The sequence below is a fragment of the Elaeis guineensis genome, chromosome 9 (assembly GCF_000442705.2).
Source record: "Elaeis guineensis isolate ETL-2024a chromosome 9, EG11, whole genome shotgun sequence".
NCBI lineage: Eukaryota > Viridiplantae > Streptophyta > Magnoliopsida > Arecales > Arecaceae > Elaeis > Elaeis guineensis.
This window is the reverse complement of record NC_026001.2, coordinates 28,164,736-28,181,202: the sequence shown is the minus strand read 5'-3', so window position 1 is coordinate 28,181,202 and position 16,467 is coordinate 28,164,736. Positions and strand designations below refer to the sequence as shown.

The window sequence follows — 16,467 nt, the reverse complement described above, 5'->3', positions numbered from 1 at the left end:
AATATTTGTAAAGGTTATATAGGGCCAAAACTTAAAAATGGAGTGCCCTGTTTATGCTAAACAAGCTTTTAGTTCATTTGTTATTGGCATCACTTGACAGTCCAATCTTTTTCTTTTATTTTTAAAAATTTATTTTGTTTAATATCACAACATCTGTATTCCCACTCATTTTTTATTTTCTTTTAGAAATCTAGACTAGCTGCTAATTTGAGGGATCAGTCATGATGTCAGCTACTCAGCCTAAACCTGTTTGAGCTTCCTGTTCAGATCTTTAATAATTTCTTCAGGAAGTCCTAGTTGGATGCAATGCTCGACTTGTTGCCTCCAACTTTCAAAAAGAAAAAAAAAGATGGTTTTCCTTTCCCTACACATCCCTAGATGGTGTTTAAACTCCCATTCGAATTAATAATTGTTTGCTTTCTTAATCAATGTCAGCAATCCAGTAACATTTGATCAAATTCAGTATGCAAATCTAATGCTAGGCAAATATGAACATAGCTAATGTATCCACTTGATATTCAGATGCCAATCCAGGTATACTTATAAATTCACTGGATTTGTATACTCTGTTACCCTTTTCCTTTCTTAACAAAGTAAAACTACTATCTTAACTGATCAAACTTTGAGGTTTAGACAGTTGCAAGGATCACTTACCACCATATTTGAGCTTGGGGGCATTTTGTGTACTTTGGTGAATAACCTGGAGATGATTATAATATGCTAAAATTTCATTTACAAGGTGAGCAAGTCATTATATTTCACATGTGCTGTCAAAAATGATGCCACAGTTTTAAAGTACCTTGCTCTTTTCATTTGATGTTGTTTTTATTTTAACTAAAAAAATAGTGCTGGTTTCTCACTTCTCATGGAATGTCTGAAAAATAGTTTCTTATAACATGTGCAAATCACAATTTTCCTCCTGTATATCTTTATGCACATTTATTATCAGTGTATATATATATATATATATATATATATATATATATATATCCTTTTTTTGCTTGGGTCCTTTGGAGGCTTTCACACCAAATGCATAAGTGGAGTCCAATAGCTGGCAAGTGTTCAACAAATGACATACAAACCTTTCTTCACATGACTTGTCAGTTTCAAATTTGATATCCTTTGCATTCAGTTAGTTTAACATATCTAGTTCAGGTTGCGAAACTTTTCCAGAAAATTCAGGAGATGGTGGAGGAAGAAAATAACCTTGTATTTGTTTTAATTGGTGAGATTTATTTTTCTTCTGTTTTGTTTCTTTTGGTTCTCCTTGTGCATGTTTTAAATTTATGATTGATCAGATTCAAAATTATGCATTGTGGTTGAGTCCATTTACATCGATTTATTCTTACATTGGATACATATGATGATACTGACTCCTTAGATTGTCCAAAATTTACGTTGATGTGTCAATTTTATCCTTTATTTACCGTGACTTTCTCAAACTTGAAAAACTTGGATTAACGAATTAATGAAGAACATTTCTACTAAAATTTGCATTCTTTATGCCACTACAATAATCCTCAAACTTCTATCAGTCCATCCAAACATCTTCATATATTGATTATGATAAATTCAATATCTTACTTTCATTAATTTATAGGTTGTAATGAAGTCATTACCCATGGTACCATTTTACCTCTTTCTAGAAAAAGCAAAATGTTTTTACCGTCCATGAGTTTAGAAGAACATCGTAGATGTTATTGGATTCCCTTCATTAATTTTTGGATCATGCTCAGTTGGCTACAATAGCCAACCCTACTAATGTTACACATTTTGATCTTCTGAGAAATGTACAAGCAAATAGTTGTTCAACATTTAAAGTGTAAATTCATTCAAAGATTCAAAAATGGCTAACTGTCCTTGTTTTCACTTTGATTTTCCTTGTTCCTTAGGTGAACCAAGATTTTGAGTGATATTAGTGTGCTCCTGGAGCAACAATAGTCCTTTACAAGAAACACCAAGAGAAGAGTTCACAAACTTCTTCTCTACGAGTGATACACCAAGCATTGGTTTCATGGACATGGTTTAAGGTTTTTGAATACCAACATTGCACTTCCAAATTCTTGAAACTATCCAAAACTGTCCTGCATGCAAATTTCTAGGGTTATGTGGATGTGTGATTTTTGAAAGCAATATGAGGCTTGCATGGATACCTATTTTTCATGACATGATAGAGTGATATTCAGCCACATCAATATCATGCCTTAACACATGTTATAGACAACAATTGCTAAAATACTCAAGCAAATGACTCCATGAACTATTCAACACAAAAATTTTAAGAAACATCCTTTAAATGTTGAGTGCTCATTTGCTAATTGTTGAAATCTGTTTAAAGTTTAAACATTTCAAAAATTGTCCATTTCATTTTCCCATTGACTAAATGATCTAAAACTAAATTTGAACTTAGCTCAGCATTAGCATAGCATTCAGATGATTCATTGCTAAACAATGATTGGTTAACATATAACACTTGATGTTGCCGCTAGTCTTCTAGCGAAGGCTAGAACAGTCGGAGAAAGGATGCGGCTAACGTTGGGTGGCGAGACTTGACCTGCAAAATAAGTCCCTAATTGGAGTTAGCTTCGGTGGGGACACTTCGATGCTCCAGTCAGAAAATTAGAGAACAGAGGGAAAGGAGCGAGAATTGGGAGAGAAGTGATCACATACTTTGAGGGTCCCCTTTGGCCCTCTATTTATAGGCAATGGTGGAAGTGCCATAAGGAATCTGGAGAATCAAGTTGCTAGCCTTGCTTTATTGAGAAAAATATGTTTGCTATTTCTTGCCATATCTAGAGATATATATCGTTATCTTCAGCCTTATCTGCTCTTGGCAAGCTGTCATGCAGATTTTGGGATTTCTCTAATTGGCGTAAATTGGGCAACAACATGAAGCATAAAACTTCTCTGGAATGTTAGCTTGAATCGGCCTCAAGGATACCTTGGGTGGCCTACCCAAGGCAACCAATACATTGGCTTCAACCGAGGTAAAAATTTTCCCCCTCATGTCATGTGCCCCTTACTCTCAAGTTCGAGTTAGAGTTAGGTCGGATGAAGGGAGTATATTACATCAGTTCTTTTGGTCTTGCAAGGGACACATGTCGCACCTCCGCTCCTTCAAGCGAAATGTCATGCTTGCTTTTTCATGCTAAATGAACTGTTGAATCACTTGATCGCCCTATCAGCAGGAGATTGGTGTAGATCATTAGAAAGCACCAAGTGTCAGCCATCAAGTGGGGCTAGCTATAATTGGCATGCTATTTGCGCCGTCTGAGGGCTTCATAAATATGTCATCCAGGGGAGGTCGGCTTGGCCAACCAGGTAATGCCAAGTGGCAGCTATCCAGTGAACCTGGCTGAATTGATGTTTTATTTGAGTCGTCCGAGGTTTCTATAAATAATGGCCCTGGTCCCTTCATGTTCACCTTTACCATTTTATCGTTCTTGAGCATTAAGGCGGTGGCGAGTTCCGACGACTATCTGAGGCCTTTTTGGTGATGCTCTGGCAACTTTCCCAAACTCGAGTGGTTTCAGGATGGCTTTGACATTGTTCAGTTCCTACACCAGGCTCCCAGAGGTTCTTCCTGTCGTAGCTATTCGTAGTTCAGCTCATCTTAAGGATGAGGGGCTACTTTAGATCGGATTGTCATTATTGAAGATAACATTTGAGGGCTTTCGAGGGTCCTCTTATGGGGTTATGTTCGCTTCTCGAATGGCTAAGATTTTCAGCTCAGCTCATCTTAGGATGAGGGGCTTTCCGAGGGTCCTCTTATGGAGTTATTCCTCGCTTCTTGACTGCTCGAGGTCTTTAGCCCGAATCAACATAGCTTTAGGGCTTTGAGGGTCCTTTTATGGGTTTACCCCTCACTTCTCAAATGGCCAAGTTTTTTAGGTCAGCTCGTCTCAAGACAAGGGGCTTTCTGAGGATCCTCTTATGGGTTATCCCTCGCTTCTTGGATGCCGGAGGTCTTCAGCCCAAATCAATGTCTTTAGGGCTTCGAGGGTCCTCTTATAGTATTATCCTTTGCTTCCTGAACAATTAAGATATTCAGCTCAGCTCGTCTTAGGACGAGAGGCTTTTCGAGGGTCCTCTTATGGGGTTACCCGTCGCTTCTTGGTTGTCTTAGGTCTTTCATCTGATCGATAAGGATTTTAGGGCTTCGAGGTTCTCTTATGGGTTTACCCTTCATTTCTTGAATGGCTAAGATTTTCAGCTCAGCTCATCTTGGGATGAGGGGATTTTAAGGGTCCTCTTATGGGATTACGCCTCACTTCTTGGCCATCCGAGGTGTTCGGCTTGGATTGATGAGGCTTTTAGAGCTTCGAGGGTCCTTTTATGGGGTTACTCCTCACTTCTTGAATGACTAAGGTTTTTAGCTCTGCTCGTCTTGGGATGAGTGGTTTTTCGATCTTAGCCGCTCGAGGCCTTCGGCCTGGATCAATGGAGATGATATTTTAGTTCATGCCTTTATCCTGTAAAGCTCAACAAAAGAAGTTCATAAGAAGGAATTCATTTTTTATTAAAGAAAATGGCCATTACACTATTGATAATACATTTACAGGTTTTTGGAATTCTACGGTTGAGGTAGTGAGGTTCCATCGAGCCACTTTAGATGATAAGTTTCGGGCCTAATAACTTTATCCACCTGATAAGGTCCTTTCCAGTTTGGAGTGAGCTTCCCTTGGTCTCTTGGTTGCGACACTTTGGCTTTTCAAGTATTAGGTCGCCGACCTTGAACATCTTCCCTTTAACTTAGGTGTTGTAGAACCTCGCAACCTTGCTCTGGTAGGCCGTCATTCTTACCTTAGCACGTTCTTGAGTCTCTTCGAGTAGATCTAGATTTGCTTTGGATTATTCTGCTCGTTAAAGCCTTCCACCCGAGATGATGGAATATCAATCTCGAGAGGGATCATAGCTTCCATTCTGAAGTCGATGTTAAAGGGAGTTTCTCCGGTAGGAATCTGTGGGATGGTATGGTAGGCCCAAAGCATGTGATGAAGCTTGTTCGCCCAAGATACTTTTGCCTAATCTAATCTCGCCTTTAGGCCCTACAAAAAGAGTCCGATTAGTTGCCTCAGCTTCCTTGTTAGTTTGTGGGTGGCCGACTGAGGTGATGGGTGATGCCTAGCTCTTGACAAAATTCGATGAACCGAGCATTGCTGAATTGTCGGCCATTATCTGTGATCAAAACCTGAGGCATATCTAAGCGGCAAATAATGGACTTCTAGATGAAGTCTTTCACTCTAGCTTTAGTAATGCAGGCCAATGGTTCGGCTTCGATCCACTTGATGAAGTAATTGATGGCCACAAGCAGGAAGTTCCACTGACTCTTATGGGAAAGGACCAAAGATGTCCATTCCCCACTATGCATGGAGCCAAGGAGCCTTGATGGGAGTTAAAGGTGCAGCAGGTCAGTGTTGTATACTGGCATGTCTCTGGCATTGATCGCATTTTCGCACTAACTTGGTTGTATTTTGCTGTAGGGTTGGCCAGTAATACTTCTGTTGAAGTATCTTATAAATCAAGGACCTACCCCTTAAGTGATTTTTGCATATCCCCTCATGTACTTCGTGTAACGTAGAATCAGTCTCGAGCGAATGTAAGCACTTGAGAAGGGGTAGAGAATATGAACTCTTGTACAACTTATCCTCATGAAAGGCATAACGTGGTGCTTGGTGCCTTATCTTTTAGGCTTCCTTTAGGTCGGTTAGGAGTGTTCCTTCTTTGAGGTAGCGGATCAGGGATCAATCTAGCTTGGTTCGGGGTCGACTTACAGTACAGAGATAGGCTCTTTGATGCTGGGCTTTTTTCAGACTTCAAGAAAGGATTCTTTGTGTAGATCAGCTAGTGTGGAGGTTGCAAGCTTTGATGGTAGGTTGGCGCAAGAATTTTCTGATCTTGGGACCTGTTGGATATCAATATCTTCAAATGTCAAGGTTAAGTTTTTTAACCTTATGCAAGTATTTCATCATGTTCCCCTCCTAGGCTTCATATTCACCTTGGACTTGTCCAACCACAAGCTGCGAGTCGCTGTAGACTCTTAAGCATGGCACTTCAAGCTCCTTTGCCCATTTAAGCCCCATGGCTAGAGCTTCATATTCTGCTCTGTTGTTGGTGGTTGGGAATCCAAAGCACAAGGTGTATTCAGTGACATCTCCTTCTAGGCTAGTGAGGATCAGCTTGGCTCCCAATCTTGTTGAGCTAGATGATCCATCTACATGCATTGTCTAGAATTCCTTAGATTCTTTCTCCTTTGGACAGCTTTCACCGGCTCTTCTTTGGGAATAGTATGTTCTAGAATGAAATTTGCGAACACCTGTGCTTTAATGAAGGTCAAGGTCGAAATTTCACATCGAATTCTGAGAGGTCGATAACCCATTTGGCTACCCAACTTGAAGTGTTGGATTGGTGGAGTATCATAGTCTTCAGAGGTTGGTCGATGAGAAGCACTACAATATGAGCTTGAAAATAAGGATGGAGCTTTTTGGTCGAGGTCATGAGTGCGAAAATCATCTTTTCAAGCTTTTAATACCTTGTCTTCATGTCATGTAGAACCTTGCTAATGTAGTAAACAAGCTATTGAGCCTTTCCCTTGTGAACAACGACCAAACTTATTGCCGTGCGTGAAACTATTAGATAAAGGTATAACTCTTTGTCCTGCTTGGATTTGCTGAGAAGTAAGGGAGAGCTGAGATAACTCTTCAGCTCATCGAACGCCTTCTAGCACTCGGTTCATAGAAAATTTTTTGGTTGTTTAAGGATCTTAAAGAAAGGGAGAAACCGCCCGACCATCCTGGAAACAAATTGGTTAAGGGTAACTATTTTATTGGTGAGGCATTGCACGTCCTTTATCGACCTTGGTGGGTTCATTTCCTGCATAGTTCAGATTTTTTTTCTGGGTTCACCTCGATGCCTTGACAAAAGACCATAAATCCGAGAAATTTTTCTGAAGTGACTCCGAATGCTCATTTGGTTAGATTCAGCTTCATCCGAAACTTTTGAAGGGTTGAGAAGGTTTCTTTGAGATCACTAACGTGGTCGCCCGACGTTCGGCTTTGAACTAGGCTATCATCCCCATAGACCGCCATGTTTCTACTGATCTAATCTTTAAAGATCCTATTTAAGGGTGGAAATGAGCCAGGCCAAGACTTTAAAAGGCTAGGCCTATTATAGAAATTACTAGCCTGAGCCTGGCTTGTGGCCTATGATAGGCCAAAAAATTAGGCTTGGCTTGGTTTATTTATAAAATTAACAAGGCCTGGCTTGGCTTGTTAGCCTATTAGGCTAAGCCTATTTTAAACATATAAAATTTATTTTTCATAACAAATTATCATAAAATTTTCATCTCAACAGCATAATAACTAGCCAACAGTGTCTTAAACAAATTCCAACCACAAAGTAAAATGCAAAAGCATTACATAAAGTTTCTAGTTCCACACAAATCCCAATCAATAAGCACCAAAATAAATAAAAAAAGATGATAATATAAGTTTCAGCTTAGCAATTTCAATGTGCAAAGAGTCATATCCAGTGAGCACGTTCCATCATCATGAGCAAGGTAATGTGACATCCATTTGTAGCATCTTCTCCTACAAAGTACAGACAATATGGGGAATGAATTAATTTATATTTTCTTTCTACATAAAAGACAATATATTACTGAATCTAAAAATTTCAAAGCTATAACTATAGCTAACTCTTCAAGTACTTAAGTAGTAAGTAGTAATTAAGTAGATCATGTAACAAATACCTTTCTTCTTTTCTTCACACCATACTTGTTATGAAGCCAATCTCCACCACATATTAATGCTTCAACTGTCTCCAGAGCCAAAGAAGCTCGATAAGAATCAATTACTCTTCCTCCAGCACTAAATGTAGATTTCGAAGCCATAGTTGAGATTGGAATGGCTAGTATGTCAGCTGCCATCTTTGATAAAGTCTTATATTTCAAGCTATTCTCCTTCCACCATTGCAAAGCACTAAATGATGCATTATCATCACAACTCACACAACCCTCCTCAAGATAAGAGTCTAAATCTGATTTTACAAGAGGAATAGACTCTTGTTGACATATCAAGCTTACAAGCTTGGACATTGCCGAGACAGAACTCTAAGCATTGAGAGTAGATGAGTTTGTGCTGCATGAACCACTATTTCCTTCACTGTTATTGGCAATCTCATCTCTATATAAAGAATCATACTCAGCATATAACTTGTGTAATTCTTCCACAATCCTCACATTCTTTACAACCTCGGACTCTGGATAATAAATCATTGGAAAGATCATCTTAACCCCAAAGAGTTTGAATCTTGGATCTAAAACGCATGCAATAGCCATCACTAGATTGCATTGTCCCCAATATTTATCAAATTTTTCTTTCATTGACAAAGCCATACGACGCATGAAGTTGTTACCCTTCATTGCTGCATTATCAATGACTTCCTTCACTCTGTAAATTTCAGTAAGATACAAATTAGCAGTGGGATAATCACTACCTGATATAACATGAGTGGTTGTGTTGAACACTTTTAAAACCTCACTAACCATCTCCACCTTTTCCCAATCCTCAGGCTCAGGCAAATGATCATAATGAGGCTCCTTGTCCTTGAACCTTGGAAAAACTTCTCTGAACTTTAGAGCAACAGATAACATCTCATAAGTCGAGTTCCAGTGAGTGGGATGGTCGATTATCAACTTCTTATCTTTCAATTGAAGCTGCTGAGCAATATCAAAAAATACCTTCAACCTTGCATCAGAGTGGTTGACATATTTAACACTTTCACGTACATTCTCAATTATACCTTTAATCTCAGTAAGACGATCCTGAACTAATAAATTCAATATGTGGGCAGCACATCGAATATGAAATAACTTTCCCTCAAGAACCAATTTCTTATTTCTTAGCGAAGTGTCCTTCAATATCTTGAGGCATGAATCATTGTATTTAGCATTGTCAATCGATACTGAACACACTTTATTCTCAATTCCCTAATCCTTCAAACATTTGAAAATTGCATCAGCTACATCAACACCATGCCAAGGAGGGGGCACTTTAACAAAACCCAAAACTCTTTTTTGAAGTTTCCATTCTGTATCAATAAAATGACCAGTGATTACCATATACTCAACTGTCTGAGGACTTGATTTCCACATATCAGTGGTTAGACTAAGCTTGCTCACATTCTTCAGTAGAGCCTTGAGCCTTTTCTTCTCTGCCTCATATATTGCCATGCAATCATTTTTCACTATTTTACGTGAAATTCTTTCAAATTCAGGATTTGAATACTTCAGCATAAATAGGAATCCATCTTCCTCCACAATGCTAAAAGGATGTTCGTGCATTAAAACAACTGTGGCAATGAGTTCTCTCATTTTTTCTTGCTCATATTTAGCATCAGGAACAATATAAGGATGAGTGACAACACCAGAACCTGTCCCAAATGGCTGAAATGGTAAGGTGGTTTTCTTTTTCCGCCGAGCCAAGTACAACTTCTTTTTTGTGCATTTTCTCATATGTCTCAAGGAAGTACTAGTGCTAGCTCCTGTCCCAGTAAGAGAAAATTCGTCCTTACAGTGAATACAAACAGCCTTCTTAGAACCATTAGAGCGAATAACTTCTTTGAAATCAGTCCAAATTTTTGATGTTTTCTTTCTCTTCTTTTGAATGGGACAAACATTTTCATTTTCTTGTTCATCTTCTTCCTCCATGGAAGGGAATGGCGGCATGTAATTATTGACATTGTTCTCATTCTCTAACTCATTTTCTGGTCCAAATTCTTCATATGAAAGCCCTGTTTGTGAACCAATATCATTGCCTTCTTGAGAGGCCATCCTAACAAAAACAAGCATTAAGAACAATTTCAGCCAAGTTTTAATTTAACTTGAGACATTAAAAACATGAAAATTCTTGAGAAATTTGCTAAGATATAAGATGCTCAACAAAGTAGAAATTATAATATTAAAATCAATATAACAAACATAGCAACAAGGCAATATGTTTTCATTCATAAAAGCATCAGGCAAGCTCATCACTTGTACGTAGCCAAACTAACACAATAGGTTGTAGCATTTGAAAGAAACATTTTTTTAGTGGAAAATTTAGACTATACTTAATTCTTGTTTCTAAGTAATAAGGAATACTCTACTAAAGACCAAGTCAAAATCTTTAACAAGGGCATTGTTTCCACAGTCTTTATGATATTTTGCATAATATTACTAGTCCATAAAACATCTACTAAATGTAGATTGTACAATTCATCTGCTACCACATATAGAACTTGCTCCTCTAATTAAAAGTAAGTTACATCACAAGAGCAAAGTTCACTTATAGAAAGAAAAAACAAGGAAGAGCTTATAGAAAATCATTTAATATATAACGACAACATATACAAGTTTTTTTTATCATTAGTACCAAATATGACTCAACCATTCTTGAAACTAATAGGCCCAGCTTTCATATTCTAAAAAGATAAACTAATAATGATTATATGCCATGACTTGCATGTCTTAAATTTATACTTAAGGGAGCACAAAGTTGGCTTGTATACTTAATTATGTCCATTCGGAATCCCATCACTTCAAAACATAAAATTTAATCAAGATTTGTATATTTCTTTTTGAAACCTCTTTCATTCACAATTTAAAACACCTTTTACCTACATAAAACATAAAAATACATGCATAATTTATCTATTCATTGCTAAAATATTTTAAAGTGAAGCAAACATGTGGATGCTGAACCACTCTTATCTATCATGAACACATGCCATGCGTATGGCACAAGAAAGATATATTGACAAAATTGATGAATTCTTTTAGGCTATGAAATTAGGAGTACGCCCTTATTATATTAATAAATTAGATGAGATTGAGTACCAATTCCATCCTAATATACAAGGACTATATGTTTAAAGTTTTCATCATGAAAAAGAAAAAGAAAGGAAAAAAGAGTAAGTATAAGAAAGCAGAGCACCTATTTGAAGGCTAAAATCCACCATCAAGTACACTGGTATAAGGGGCAAGGGCCTTCATTATGTCTGTGGAAATTGGGATTGAGAAAGATGAAAGGCTCAGAGAAGTGAAGAGTCTGGAAGACTAGTCTTAAACACTCAATAGTCTAAATTAAGACTGAAAACGAAGAGTCAGGGACTAAAGAAATGAAATACGATGTCCTTAATTGAGTATAAAAATTTTAATATTATATATTAATAGTAATAATAATTATATGATATAAATTATATTTAAAATATATATTTCATATAATTAATTATATAGGCTAGTTTGTCAGGCTCATGAGCCAGGCCAAACATAAACAGGCCAAGTTTGTTTAAGTAAAAAGGCTAATCTTTTGGCTTGGGCCTAGCTTAATTAGATAAATAAGCTGAGTAAAGCCAGGCCAAAATAGGCCAGGCCATGAGCAGCTCACGAGCGGCCCGGTTCATTTCCACCCTTAATCCTGTTCACCAGCCATTGGTCGATAGCACTTACATTCTTCAGGCCAAAGGGCATAATCTTGCAGTAGAATAGATCTCGATCGATGATAAAAGCGGTCTTCTTTTCGTCCTCAGGTGCCATCCATATTTGGTTGTAGTCGGAGAAGGCGTCCATGAAGGTCAGTAGCTCGTGGCTCGAGGTGGCATCCACCAACTAGTCAATATGAGATAATGGATAGCTATCCTTAGGACATGCCTTTTTTAGGTCGGTTAAGTCTATGCGAATCCACCACTTCTTATTCGCCTTCTTCACAAAAATGACGTTCGTGAGCCAGTCTGGGTAAGTCACCTCCTTGATGAATCTAGCATTGATGAGCTTATCTACCTCTTCGGCGATTGCCTTCTGTTGTTTCGGGATGAAGCTCCATTTCTTTTGCTTGATGGGCCAGTATGCAGGATCCATATTCAGTTGATGTACCATCACTTCAGGGTCTATGCTTGGCATGTTGGCAGTTGGCCAAGTGAGGATATCGGTATTTTTCTGCAAAAAGGTAATGAGATGATGTTTGGTTATCTTGTCTAAGTTTGACCCGACCTGGATTGACCCTTGTTCCTCTCCTCGAGAGGGACCACGATAAGGTCTTCCACAAGTTCTCTGTGTTGGTCAGCTGATTCGTTACGAGTGTCCATCCCTTCGACGGAGAGATCTTCCAGAGGTGCTGCTTCTCGAAGAGCTATCTTGTAACTGTTGGAGTTCGGGGTTTGGTGCTTGCATATGTATTTCAAAACTTTATTTTCTAAATACAGCAGCGGAGAACAAGATCAAAACACTTTTAATCTGAATTATGCATGCATGAAAATATAAAACCATATGGATCTATCTCATATGCTGAAATTCAGATTGTGATCAAATCACATATCTATTTTGCAATCTTTTTCTTTAAATCTGTATCTGGAAGAGAAGAGGTTCTCTCTGAGCCGCACAAATGTCCGACCTCTATGAGTATCCACTCGAGATCAGTCTAGAACAGTCCTCTTCAAACTGAAATTTCTTCTCCAAAAATTCAACCTGCTGAATCTAAACGAAGTTTGGATCGCGATCAACATTTAATCTCTTTCCTTGATTTTCTTCTTCTTCTCTTCTCTAGAGTTTCTTTTTGCTATGTGCTGCTACCAGATGCTAGAAACCAGCAAGGAAGAAAAACACCCAAGCCTTGGGCATGGAACACCTTGGGACTCGCGTCCCAAGAGAAGGGGCATGTAGAACGCCCAAGAGAGAAGAGAAAAGGGGAGGAAGAGAGGGCGTGGAGACCTTCTATGGGCGTGGGGGCTGCTGGTTTGGATTCTCTAAGGACCTTAAGGGAGGTCCCTTTAAATAGGCACAAAGATTGAATCCTATTCAATCTCATAATACAAGTCCTACTTGCATTGAGTTTCCTATTAACTTAAGTTATCCAACTTACTTTAGGAGATCCTTTAGGCGTCAATAATTGGAGCCCTTGTACCCATAATTAAACACCCTAAACACACCTAAGAGATGCCCCATAGGAGAACTAAAAGCCCTCTAATCAATGGAAACACCCAACTTGATCAAATCAAGGTGGCGTCCAAGAATAACTATCAAAAAAATTAATTAGGGACTTGCACCCTTAATTTATATGATCCATAACTTTAGACACCTAACAATTGGAGTCCCATGAATCTTATTCATGTAGATTATTAGCAAATAATTAAGTTAGAATTATCTTATCAAATAAGTAATCCCAATGGAAAGAGGAATTGGATCCAACCATGTGCTAGTAAGGTTATCATGAACCCAATGAGTTTCTCTAAGTCCAATTGACACTTCATAAGTTCAATTACTTATTTCAGATCTAATCCCTTTGTTATGTGATCCCATAGGTTCAATTCTATCTAGTAGTGAGATATACAATGATCTCTTATCATTGTATCATTGAAACTCTTTTCAATGGGTCGGAACAATTCTACTCTAACTCAGCAAAGATTGTCGATCCGAAACAATTCTAGTGAGCTCTCATAATTCATCAGTGACACCTAGCAGTATGTAGTGGTAATCCAGTAGAACTGAAATGAACCTCTAGGTGTAATTAACGTGTGATTTAGTCCCTTTATTGTGAGTTCTGACGAGATGGCAGGTCATAGATAAATCGTTAAATCTCAGCATCAGTCATATGATAGATTCGATTAGCTCAAGTCCAGTTATGACTTTTATGAAATTTTTTTTCATCAATCACACTGCTGTGGCCACAGACTCATAGACTTGTCTTTTAAATCCCATAGGATTACTCCTCTCTATCAAGATCGATAGATCCTATCTTGATGCGCACCCTATCCCTACAGTGGACCAACTGTCGCCAACATCCACTACAAGGGCTCATTGAGACTCATATTTTTGTGTTAGTCAAACTCCAGCAGCCTCACTGTGAGTAGCAGTACCATCTCAGATCAAAAGATCAGTCACACAACTACAGCATCGAGATAATCACTGACGATCGAATAGAAATCTAAGTGATCTCTCGTATGGTCACGCTCAGTACTAGTTATTCTCTAACTACCCACACTCGTTGCCCTGTGTCTCTACACAGTAGACCAGAGACTCATCTATCCCGAAAGAAGCGATTTGTACGTCAGTCTATCCGGATCTATCATTGTCCTCATGATGATCTTGTGATTAGAAGCATTTAGGAATTAAATACATGTCTTAATTCTTAACATCTTAAGAATATGTATCGAAACTAATTCTATGGACTATTCAAGGATACATTATACTTGAATGAAAAAGAACTTATCCTTTTATTGATCATATCAATATATTAAGTACAAAATTGTACCATAGAATTATTACAATGTGTCAGTCATATTGGCTTCTAGGACATACATCTAACAGTAACACTGTCGTTCTAAGACTTGGTCTTTTTGGAGTTCGCTGATCCCATGCTTCATTGGAAATTTTACTTTCAAGTGGTATGTCGAGACCACAACTCGGAGCGCATTTAGCCCTGGTTGTTCGAGGATGGCATTATATGCCGAGGGGAATTTTATGATCAGGAAATCGAGCTACACTGTGGTTTGTTTGGTTGCCCGACCTGCCATGACTGGTAGTATGATCACCCCTTCAACAGGGACGGTATTTTTGAAAAAACTGACAATGGCGAGTCGAGCCTTCCTAGCTGATCTAAGAAAAGATCCATCTTGAAGAAAGCATCATAAAATAATACATCCGCTAAACTTCCATTATCAACTAAGACACGACGTCCATCATAATTTGTAATATTAAGAGCTACAACTACCGCATTCTTGTGTAGAGACTAGACTCCTAAAGCATCCTCCTCGGAGAATGTAATTGCTTCCTCAATCTTCTGCCTCTTGGTTGGAGCTGCCAATCTTCCTGCCACGCCGTTGACCTGCCCCCCTAGTAATGGTATTTATTATTCCAATGGTAGGTTGGTTCTCCACAGGTTCTTGTCGGGGTGGTTCAGACAAATGAGGTAATTCTGGTGGAGCTTCACGTTGCACTCTTCGATGCTTCAAGAACCCGTCCCACGCCGAATAAACTCGTTAATTTCGTCCTACAATTGGATGCATTCTTTGGTGTCATGATCGTGATCCTGATGATACAGGCAGTATGTATTTGGATCACGATGGGTTGGTAGGGCTTGCATCCTCCTCACTCTTGGCACTTGCTCCTTTATTTCCATCAGTATTTGTACCCATTGGGCATTCAAAGGAGTGTAGTTGGTGAACCTTCTCAATGGTGATGTGTTCCGTCGACCTCTAGGAGGAATCTGCTGTCGTCGATTTCGAGATGGGGTTCTGGATCGTCAGTCTCGAGGCAGAGTCCTAGATCGTCGAGGGGTTCGATAATCCTCTTACCTCGATGACTCCATCCTATCTTCACGCTTCGGTCTCCTTTCTTCGACTTTCACCTCGGTTGGGGTGTCGTGTAGTTCGTAGGCTTCTTCGGCATTAGCATACTTCTCCGCCCAGGCAAATATCTTAAGTCCTTTTGATACCTCTTCTTGAGCGAGAAAAGAAACTGACACTTCTGAAGTCCGCCCTTCAGATCGATTGATCAAGGTCGCGTACTTCAAATGTGGCTGCATTAAAGCGTCTCACATAGGCACAAAGGGACTCTCCTTCCTTCTGCTTGATATTTATTAGGAAGTCTGATTCTCAATGTTGTCTCTTGTTGATGACGAAATAAGTGGCGAAGGATTGGCTAAATTGCTTAAAGGTATAGATGGAATTCGGTTTCAGACTATAGTACCAGTACTGAGCTGCTTTCCATAGGGTGGAGGGGAAGGCTGGCACAAGATTCCATCTATGGCGCCTTGTAGGAGCATCAGGGCCTTAAAACTTTCTAATTGGTCTATAGGATTGTTTGAGCCATCGTAGGACTCCAACTGCGATATCTTAAAGTGAGCAGGGATCTGTTCCTGCATGATTTTTTTGCTAAAGGGTGGGTTGGCGTCAAAGCTGAGTGCCCCATCTTGAGCACGGGCTTGATTGCGTAGGACTTCAATTCACTGATTCATCTCTTGAAGCTTTCGGTCTATGTTGGCATCCCAGGCAATGTAAGCTTCAGAATGTTGAGGTGGAGATCGACTTGGGGCGGAGTCTTTCTTGGACTACGGTGTAAGGGACCCTTTTTTCTCTTGAAAAGGACTTCTAGCTTGGTTGAGTTGACTTTGCCTTTTGCGTTCAAGGCTATGCTGTGGAGCTTGGCGTGGTGCTATCGAGGCCCTTCCCTTGGTGCTTCGTTGCTTTGCTGCATTGTTTGGACCGCAACGGCAAGGGTCTGCACCTACTGTACGAATAGATTGAATCGATCGGGGTCGACCCCAATGGCTGGTTGGGAGGGTAGAGGCGGCACCTACGTCTGCTGCGACGGTGCTTGAGCTAGGGGTTCTAGCCAACCTTGAGGTGGTGGCATTGGAGCGACATGATGAAGTCCTTTTGCATGGTGCCATGATGATAAGTTGTTTACTCCTTCCCGAAATGAGCTTGTTCCTT

The 16,467-nt window shown here is 39.3% G+C and overlaps 1 protein-coding gene across 3 annotated transcripts in view; it reads left to right on the top strand.

The window, feature by feature from the left end:
• LOC105051246 (pachytene checkpoint protein 2 homolog) overlaps nt 1-16,467 on the top strand; it is a 92,585-nt gene that overhangs the window by 66,870 nt on the left and 9,248 nt on the right. For 2 of the 3 annotated variants that reach the window (XM_010931594.4, XM_010931593.4), the window contains exon 9: nt 1,156-1,225. The exons of the other annotated variant lie outside the window; for it this stretch is intronic. In XM_010931594.4, coding sequence (XP_010929896.1) covers nt 1,156-1,225 — 70 coding nt within the window. The remainder of the gene's footprint in view (nt 1-1,155; nt 1,226-16,467) is intronic. 3 annotated transcript variants of the gene reach the window in all.